At 50.9% G+C, this 9,976-nt stretch overlaps 1 protein-coding gene across 10 annotated transcripts in view; it reads left to right on the top strand.

Annotated features, from left to right (window-relative positions):
- The window catches only part of DAB2IP (DAB2 interacting protein), a 200,800-nt gene extending 191,153 nt beyond the window's left edge, over positions 1-9,647 (top strand). For 9 of the 10 annotated variants that reach the window (XM_075112381.1, XM_075112378.1, XM_075112379.1 and 6 more), the window contains 4 exons: positions 749-901; positions 4,547-4,749; positions 5,795-5,882; positions 7,539-7,940. In XM_075112381.1, coding sequence (XP_074968482.1) covers positions 749-901; positions 4,547-4,749; positions 5,795-5,882; positions 7,539-7,706 — 612 coding nt within the window. In that variant the 3' untranslated portion in view covers positions 7,707-7,940. Of the gene's footprint in view, positions 1-748; positions 902-4,546; positions 4,750-5,794; positions 5,883-7,538; positions 7,941-8,930 lie in introns of those variants that run through there. The other variant, XM_075112380.1, reaches the window with a different exon arrangement.
- Positions 9,648-9,976: the final 329 nt, after the last annotated feature.

Genomic DNA, 9,976 nt, shown 5'->3' on the forward strand with positions numbered 1-9,976 from the left:
ACCTTGTGATGCGGTTGGAAAATATTTAGGCAATGCCATTTGCAGTACCTGCCCAGGCTAGGACTGAAAAGCAGCAGCTGTGGCTCTAGCTCACTGACCGTAGAACAGCGCTGCTCCTTGAGCTCCCGTAGCTGCATGAACAAGCCTAGAGATGAAGTTCTAAGATGTCAAGCATTTAGACCTCGCCGGCATCATAAATGGAGTCTCAGCCAGAAAGAAACCTTTATTTTCCAGGAAGACACCTGCATGACCAAAAGTAGCATTTCAGTTCGCAGACCTGGTTTTATCTGTACGAAAGCTCCACAGCAAGCAAAATGGCTCAGTAAGAGAGGCTGAAGGGTTGAGTGCAATCTCAGTTTGCAGAGTGAACATACCACACCAAACCAGTCTGAGTGCAGCTCGGCGCTTTCTCAGGTCGTGGCCTCCTGAGGTGACAGGGCCCGCTCCGAAACCTGGGCCTGTTACTTTTGGCAGGACCCCGTTGCAGCGCACCGTTGTAAATCTGTTCTGTGGGGATGGCACAGGGAAGAACTTGGCCTGTCAAAGGCTCTTTGACCTAAAATAATATGAGGTGCAGGACAGGAGTTGTTCCTGCTCCCCAGCCCTGAGCGCTCTGGTAGCTCAGACTTGTTCGTTGCTGTTTGAGCAGCATGGGAGAGGGCTTGCTTGGAAGGAAAGTCTCTCTCCAGCTTCATGACCATTTCTGTTACAGGTTTTTCTTTTGTTATGGTTGTATGTTTCATTGTAGGCCCCTTCTCCTGTGAACCCCAATGCCCTGGACCGCACTGCTGCTTGGCTTTTGAATATGAACATGCAGTTTTTAGAAGATGAAAGCATTGACCCAGATTCCAAGCACAGGGATAAGCTCAGGAATAAGGACGAGCTCAGCCAAGCAGAAAAGGTAAAACCTGATTGGATTGAAACAAGTTTCTAAATAGAGAGAGGATTTCCTTGAATGTCGTTCATCTGAGCACCCTGGGGACAAGGTGGGCTGTGTGGCACGTCCCTGCCCAGGAGAGATGGGTGTCAGTTTGCTCCATGCCTGGCTGCTCAGCCTCGCAGGGCGCTTCTGGGGAAAGTTTGGGAGGTTTTCACCCACTCAGTGACTGGAATTACCCTCTGATGAAAGCAAGTAAGAAAAACAGGAGCCAGGCATCAAGTGCTAGTGCTGCTCTGCAGCAAAGTCTGAAGCCAGGCAGTGCTCGTTACTTCCCCCATTCCTACTTCCCCCAGCTGCAGGGGGAGCAAGCTTAAAAAGTAAATTAAGCACACCTATAAAAGAGATGAGAGTAAGGAAAGGCAGCCTCATGCCTCTCAACAGGGACATGTAGCAAGAAGCAACTTCCATGTCCAAAGACTGTAAAGAGATGAAGAAATTAAGTCCAGCGTCTGGTCTCAGACAGCACTGGGGCCGGGGTGGGTTCGGTGGTGCGGTGACGCTGCCCCGAGCTTACGGCTGTGTCACGCAGGCTAGGTAGGGCCTGCCCAGTCTGGGGCTCTGTCACTTCCAGAGTATTCAGGGGGAGAAGCAGGGACGAGACAGAGTAGGCCTGGCTAGGGGTGAAGAAGGAGGGTTAGAGAGAAGGATCTAGGAGTCAAGAGCTGAAAAGATCCCATCTTTGCTGATTGCTGCTTCTGCAAGGTGCTTTCTCAGCAGCCTGGCTCTGCCAGAACTGCTGCAGTTGGGCACAGTTAGCATTTGGGATGTTTCCTTCTGTCACAACCACCATGTGTTACCACCTGGTCCCGCAGAACCGCAGACATCACCCTCCCTGAGCCTCTTTCCTGTTTCTCCAGCACAGACATGCTTCTGTTACGATAGCCTTCCTGCTCTCATTTTGCTGTGCTGTATCATTTTGGGACTGTCACCTGTTAAATTCAAGCGAAATGCTGAAGGCAGGTGTCGTAGGGACTGGGAGGTACAAGGCGACGGCTCCCAGCTGCCCCAGGAAGAGTGTGGCAGAGTTTTGTGCGAGTTAAGCCCATTTCTTGCTAACTTTCTGCTGCTTGGGTATTCCTGTAAATACACAGACGTACTGATCAGATAGCAGCTGACACAGAAATGTGTGCATATTTAGCAGGCTGTATATGTTTGCGGAGGGGTAGAAATCTTGACTACCACCAAGGCAGAGACAGTAGTAAGCAGCAAATCAAAGCGAAGGCGTCAGACTGGTGCATCATGCACTGGGTTATTGCTGCGTTCAGTCACTGAGGGGCTTCAGAAAGGGCTCGGTGCTCATTCAAGTCTGTGATGGAGCTGGCAGTGGCAAGCTTTGCTGTTGCAGTGGGACTGAAGTGAGGTGAAAAGCTGAAGGACCACACGCTAAGAAACGTGTGCTGGCCTTCTCCAGCTCACACCTGCCAGCTCCTGCAAGCAGGCAGATGGCCCTCCGGTGCGGGCACTGTGCATGGCAAGCGGTGCCACTAATCCCCTTCCTGGCAGCCTCTCCTGTGAAACAGGCTCTGCTGTTAGCAGGTGGGCACTCAAAGGGACTGCTCTGCTTCCATGCCAGCCCGAGGGGCCACTGCACCCCGGGCCGTGCCAGGCTCGCCCCGTCCTGTGCAGCGAGGGGCTCGCCAGCACGGGCCCTGCTCAGGGTGGACAATGGTGGGATTACGAACTCTGCGAGTATTGTAGCAAACGGGTCCCTGCCCCAAGTGCAGAGGGAGCCCCCACCCCCACGAGCCTGCTCTCTCATGCCCATGCAGCATCTTTTGTTACTTTGCTGTCACATCAGTCACTGACATTAAAAGATCGCCATTAGCATAATTTCTCTTCCCATTACTGTAAGAAATGAATGGTAACCGAGAATGAGACAAGTGTCCTAGAGACAGGAGCGACTCCTTCGGTCTCTGAGGCCTCTCCTGCTATCATTTGAGCTCACTTACGCTGCTTCTGTTTTAAGGCTAGGGTAGGTATATAATCTTTCCTGTTTGAGCAACTCCCTTCCGTCCGACTTTAGTGCTTCTGTGCCACTGTATGAGCATTTGTGTTCCTTCATTGCTCCAGGTTACGTGTGCAAACCATGTCGTTTCAATGCCGCAGTAAAAGCTTTGCTAAAGGAAGAACAGAGCGATCTGTTGTGCCTGTCCCTGCCCAGGCAGAAGGAGCTCAGAGGTCCTGCCCATCTGCCTGCCACGGGCCGAATACTTTCGCAATTCAGGAAAAGCCATCAGCATCATCCATTTTCAATCCTTAGCCGTTGTTACAGTTAGTTCTGCCGTCAGCCGGTCAGTTAGTGGCATGATATTAGGCAAGCACGTGGCTTTACATGAGCCGGGGGGGGCGGCTGAGCAGTACACGGGCAGCAGCCTGGCTGCGGCCCCCTCGCAGAGAGCTGATCTGCTGGTCAAACGCCCCAGCAGGACTCTCAAAACTGGGACATGACCAAGTCCATCGGTTGAGTGCTTACGCAGGTGGCGATGGCCAAAGGGGAAGGCCGTATTTCCAGGTAGCCAAATCAATACACAATTAAGCGCATTTCTGTCCGTTCATGACTAACGCAGCTTTGTAACAGGTTTCTTGACTCAGCTGGAAGTCTTTTTCCCATATCTGACTCATGAAGCAGCTTGTCAAATTATCAGCTGCATATTAATTATTCTAAGGTTATTCCAGTTGAGATTTAAAAAAAAAAAACCATTTCCAAATATTAATTTAAAAATACTAAGTCCTTTTTTTTTTTTTTTGGTACAGATGCGCTGGATTTTTCTTTAGCAAAGCAACTTGTAATGAATGCTGTGCTTCTGCAATAGCTGAACCTAGTTTTACTGAGTTAGAAAGCTCTTTATTTTTTTTGATTGCTTTATGTGATCTGTCTGCTGCTGATTTTTCAGCTTCATCTGAATGAACAGTACAGCTGTGGGGAGTTGGCTTCACGCAGCAGCTCTTCGCAGAGCGAACCCTGGTTTGGCATCTGCTTGCATTACTTACAATGCTGGCCCCCAAAAGGCAGCAGTGCTCAGTGCCCCTGCTCACGCCAGCGAGTCGCCCTCGCCGTGCTGAGGGGTGAGCACTTCGTCCCGAGGTGGCCGCGGCCTGCGTCGGGCGCTGCCGCAGAGCCTGCAGCCTGGCAGGAGGCAGGCAGCACTGACAGCTCCTGCCTGCCTCCCAGCAGCTCCAAAGCACCCACATTTATTGGTGTAAACCGAAGAGCTCATGTGTAAACCCAAAATCCCACCAGCGCAGCTTCCCCTGCCTGTGTTCAGCCCCGCGCTGTTAGCGTGAGGAAGATGCCGGATGCGATTGCCATTCACTCGCTCTAACCTGCATTCCCCGTGTGAAATGCCAGACTCTGCTAACAACCCATTCTCTGAACCTGCCAGTGACCTGCCCGCCCAGTGGAACCCAGCATCGCTCCTAGCGCAGTGTGGAGAAGACTGAAGAGGAGGTTTCGGCAAGCGGGGTTATCTGACACGGGTTTGCAGCTAGTCTAATGCAAGGAGAGGGGCATGACTGGTTTATGGGAAACCCTGGCAAGGGCAAAGCCCTACTAGGTAACATGCCACATGTGTTTTCTCCTCCTGTGTCTGTCCTTGCGTGCTGTAGTACCAGCAGGACCTAGTGGTGCTGCAGGACAAGCTTCGCATCTCCAACAAGAAGCTGGAGGAGTATGAGACTCGCTTCAAGTGCCAGGAGGAGACAACGCAGAAGCTGATGCTGGAGTACCAGGCCAGGCTGGAGGAGAGCGAGGAGCGGCTCCGGCGGCAGCAGGAGGATAAGGAGATCCAGATGAAGGGCATCATCAGCAGGTACAGGGGAGGTGGGAGTGCTGGAGGTGACAGTAATCAGGCAGCATGGCTGGCGTTAGAGCTGACCCCTGCTCAGGAGAACCAGATTTCTTTGGAGGTGCAGGCAGGTGTCTCATATGAGTTTTCCAGCATTTATTCACTTTCTGCCCTTCTGGGTTACAGCCCCTGGGAGTGGGGGTGGATTTCAAGCCCTGACTCTTTGGGTGCCCCTGTCAGTGTTACCTGGGACAAGGAACCCCCTGACATTTTCCTGAATCACAAAGGCAAAACCAGGCGGGGAGAGCTGGCAGCCCGCCTCAGCATTCAGGAGATCTGGCAGGCTTGCTCTTCTGTTCATATAAGTAATAGATGTAATGATTAAAATGTTCTTTTTCTGATGTTTAGCTAAAGATCTCATCACCATCCCATTACTCCTAGCTATAAATCCCTTTCTCCCACCCACTGGGATGTGCTGTTTACATTTGTCCAGGATGTAGACTGCTCCAGTGCAGCAAGCTTCACCTTTACCTGAGCCAAGCCAACTTGGTGCTTTTAATAAGCGCTCCTAAATGGATCAGCCGTCACTGTTCTGCATCACTTAAGCTTTGGGACAGTCTGCTGTAGAGGTCTCTAGAGAAGAGACCATAAGAAAGGCCATAAGAAAGACTGGTTCTAAACTATTGGTTTGCGTGTAAGAAGAGGTAGTGCCAATGGCTGCGTGCCTCCTCCGTGCTTGAATGCACAGCTGCGGGTCCTGGGAGCATCTCAGTGTGTGCCTCAGCACTACAATTTCAGATGAGATGGTTTGACGTGCTGTGGGTGATGGGGGCTGCTCTGTGAGGCCAGTTCTGTCTGTAGAGTGTCTTTTCTGGTATTTCACATCTCTTCCTATGTGCTTCAGAGATGTACATCACCCCTTTGCTTCCTCGGTGTCAAGAACTGAGGACATGATCTGTATCATTCACTCTGGGTGGCTGATTTAGACGCGTGTGAGACTAATATCTGGGCTTAGCAGCCCAGAAAAATACAAATGAGTTTTGTTTTTTCTTGTTTGTTTGGCTACCAGACTGATGTCAGTTGAGGAGGAGCTAAAGAAGGACCATGCAGAAATGCAGGCTGCTGTGGATTCCAAGCAGAAGATTATCGATGCACAGGTGAGTCCCCAATACCAAGGCCTGCAGCACTTCTCAGGGTGAGTTTGCCGACGTGCAGCCTCCCTGCCATGCAGCAGTGCCAGCTCAAGCGTGGCGAGACTGTGCGCGTCGGTGAGTCAGCACCAAGCTGCAGTCAGTGACAGAGCCGGCCAGACTTCAGCAGGATGTGATTTACTGTCACAGCATTTGCATTTGTACAGCTGTTTCCAGCCTTGGAGCTTGGCAGGTGACACAGAGGATGTGGGGGGTGGCAGTTTGTGGAAGGATCATTCCCACAGTTCAGGCAGTCTGTGGAAGGGTCACATCCTCGTTGGCTCAGTCTGAGGTCCCTGGGGCTTTGCTTGGTGCATCGTGTTCCAGTAATGCTTGTGGGACCTGGATACAAGGAACACAAAGCCTGGCCAGAGCAAAGCCAACACTTTTTTTTCCCAGCCTTTGGGTTGTGGCTTGCAGGATTGGGAAGCCCAGCTATTGCTATAGGTAACAATGGCAGAGGAGCATCACACGATGGGTGCAAAACACTGTGCTTGGAAAAGAGAGTCTGAAAATAAGGCCCATAGTCTTTTAATTTGTCTAGGCAGAGGCATCTTCTCAGCAGCTAGGCCTTCCTACAGGTTGTGGCTAGGTGATAGTATATTCTAGGCTTACTCTAACAACCCTATTAATCACTTGTGAGTCACTACGCATGACTAATTTACTGTATAGATAATTAAAAAGGAGATGAGACAGTAGTAACTTTGTGAAAAGAATCACTGTTCTTCTGTAGAGTAATTTATTGAAAGCTAGTAAATCATCACATTCCCACAAGTGCATCGGGCAAAGCCTAGCAGCTACCGGGGCGTCTCTAAGGTGCGAGCGGTGCAGCCTGCAGCCTGCCAGCAGCTCTCATCAGGCTGTCCTGTCTCCTGCCATCTTGTGTGTTAAAGTGAGGCTCTTACCATGAGCCAGTCTACGCTGTTCTCTTCTTGCCATCTCAGGCTGTACAGCAGTGTTGGACACGTTCCTACGTGGACCTTCGAAGTTACACACAGGCAAACTACTCTGCCCCTCTGCGTTGGTTCTGTTCTCTCCCGCTGATGGCAGGCAGAGGAGGATGATGTCTTGTTCAGTGTCGCAAAGAGCAGGAGTGGCAGAAGCAGGCTGCAGCACGGACGCCCTTGCTCCCATCCTTACAATACTGTAATGAGTGAGAGTTGCCATCAGAGCCATCCTGGGAGGCCACAAGTTGTTTAAACTATTAATATACACTAACAAAATCAATTAAACACTAACAGGAATAACTATCTTGGGAGGGCGCTAGGTTTTAGAAGAAGAATCTTACAGCCTTTGTAACAGCCGCAGTTAGAGCAAACAGTACAATGAACTTCTGTGTAACTGAAGAATCAAGAACTATGTTCTCTCCGTTTTGTTCAGGATGCTAAAATTAATTTAGCTCACATTCCACAGGCAAAGTACACTTGAGGCCCTGCTGATAGCAGTGGATTTTAAAAAAAATGCTGTGTAGCACTTGAAAAACCCCCACCTAAGAATGCCAAAGAGAAAGGTCCTGGTCCAAGAGGCCTCTGGGTCGCTGTCTCAGGACAAGCCCTGGCATCACAGAGGGACAGGTCTCCATGCGTTCCCACTGACTGTTCCCCTCTGCCCGTTCGTTTGCAGGAGAAACGCATTGCTTCCTTGGATGCTGCCAACGCACGGCTAATGAGTGCCCTTACTCAGCTGAAAGAGAGGTACAGCATGCAGACACGTAATGGGATCTCCCCCACAAACCCAACTAAATTGCAGATTACAGAGAATGGAGAATTCAGAAACAGCAGTAATTGTTAACCCGCGGAGGGTGCTGCCGCAGGAGAGGAGGCCTGGCCAGAGAGACCGTGCAGCAGCAGGTGTGAGCCGCGGCTTCAAAGAACGGCTGCTCTCTCCCCCCAGAGAAACCAGCTCCTTACTGCGGACGGCGCGCTTGACTGAGCCTTTGTGGGAGATGCTAATGCCAGCACATTGAGGGGACGGAAAGATCGAGTGTGAGATGAGTGGCATAAGGAAATAACACATATTTGAGAACCGCTGTCACTGTTGGATTTAAATCAGTGTTTAATGTTTAAACAAAAGTAACCTTTTCCTTCTAAACCGCCCAAAGGATATGCCTCACCCCTCCCAGCAAGGAATAACGTCCTTGTCATTGCAGTAAGCGAAATAAAGGGAGCTGGGCAGAGCCTGCAGCAGGCAATGGCCCAGTAAGTCCAGTTAAAGTGTGCTGCTGGATGTAGCCGTACGAGGGATGGCAGCAAAGCTTGGCCTGCTCCTCCTGTGCCTCCCCCTGGAGCACAGCCCTCTCCCAAAGCAAACCCCGAGCCGAGCCCAGTCATCTTCCCATATGTGGCTCTTGTGAGGCCACTGACTTTTACAGCGGGTGACTGTCCGCAGGGCATTTACGCAGCTAATTAGGGTTTAATTAACTCCGCCCATACAGGGGACGCAGTCCAGATGGAAGGTCAGGGCGCACTCTGTGCGATGTGGTAGCCAAAGGGGTGCTGCGTGGGGGGGAACCACGGTGCAGGGCAGTGGAGGGGCACGACTGGTGCTGCTGGGGCTCCTGGGGGTCCCTGGGCAGCCCAGGGGAGCAGAGCAAGCCCAAGGCTCTGGCACGCAAGCGGAGGGAGGAGCTGGCACCTGCTGAATGGCAACTTGATCCCACTCTTCAGCTTCTGCTCTCTCACAAATAATGGGGAAGAGTCTTTGTAAGCAATAGCCCCAGGGCACTGTCCCCCACTGCACACTTCTAGCCACAGAATAAAGTAAATGTTGCCTGAGCTTGGTCCGCGAGCTGTGAATGAGGTTCAGGGGCTGGATTTCCTGGTGCCCGTTGCGGTAGAGGGGGAGTGAGGGGCTTCGTGAAATGGCCACCTTCTTGCTTGACAAAGGGTTCGTTATGGGGATGTAATGCTCTGTGCAGAGATTTTTACTATTTCTGGGGAGAAAAACAGACAAAGAAACAAGAAAAAGCCCTGAAGAACCATGAAGATCGGTAATTATATTTCTTTTCTTTCACAGTATGCATTAGAAAAAAAAAGATCCCATTTTCTGGAATACTGTCCTCTTTAAATTGGGAATGAGCACTGCATGGAAATTAACCGGCTTGAAGAATGTAAAACATGGTCATAAGGGAGTAACCAACAAGAACAGCAGCCACCACCGAAAGCCCCCTTGTCAGGAGCACTGTGCAGGCATAAGCCAGGATTAGACTTTCCTAACTGCTGAAACACGCAGATTCGGCACACTCAGACACGTTGTGCTCAGCGGAGGGGTCACCTCCTTAACGGGGGATTGTGCCGCTGACCTGCCGCCACGGTGTGTTTGTTGGTTTGTGGTTGTTTTGTTTTTTTTTAAGTTAGCACTTCATGACTCCCACTCTCAGAGCAGGTCACTCTTACCACGAGCCAGAGAGATTTCTCTGAGATACGGATGACAGTGTACAGTGTACAGGACATCTACCTATTCCTCCCACTAAAGTTTAATACACTGCTCAACGCCTGTCCTAGCTCCTCCTGCCATGTGTAAATGTACAGTCAAAGGGACTAGGATGTTCACTGAGCTCTGCACAGCTTAGGTACCGTCTCCAGCCTCACCCTACCTAGGCTGCCTGAGCAGGACACTGTTTGCCAGTAAGCTCTGTATTGCCATGCTGCCCCCAGCCATAAGGCTCATTAACAGCATTCTTCCACATGCAATTGTTTTCAAAATTAAAGATGCTTTTTTTTTTTTCTTCCTAAACGTTTTTCTGTTCCCTGGAAGCCCTGGGCCAAGGCCGGTGCGGCTTGGTCCTTGGAGGAGCGACCGTGTTGCACTGAGGTCTCCACAGCCCGCCAGCGCCTGCAGAGTGGTGCAGTCACACAGCAGACCCCAAACAGAGCTCCTCAGAGAAAAGTAATAACTAAGTATTTATGCCAAGTACAGTCACCTTTGAATTTTGGAGACTAGCACAGATGGCTTTGAAGAACCTCACAAAACTGACAAGGTTACAACTGGAGAAAGACCCAGACAGGTTAGGAACATACAGGGTACTGTGAACCGTTGGGTACGTACACTTACATCCGCCA

The sequence above is a fragment of the Phalacrocorax aristotelis genome, chromosome 17 (genome assembly GCF_949628215.1).
Source record: "Phalacrocorax aristotelis chromosome 17, bGulAri2.1, whole genome shotgun sequence".
Classification (NCBI taxonomy): domain Eukaryota; kingdom Metazoa; phylum Chordata; class Aves; order Suliformes; family Phalacrocoracidae; genus Phalacrocorax; species Phalacrocorax aristotelis.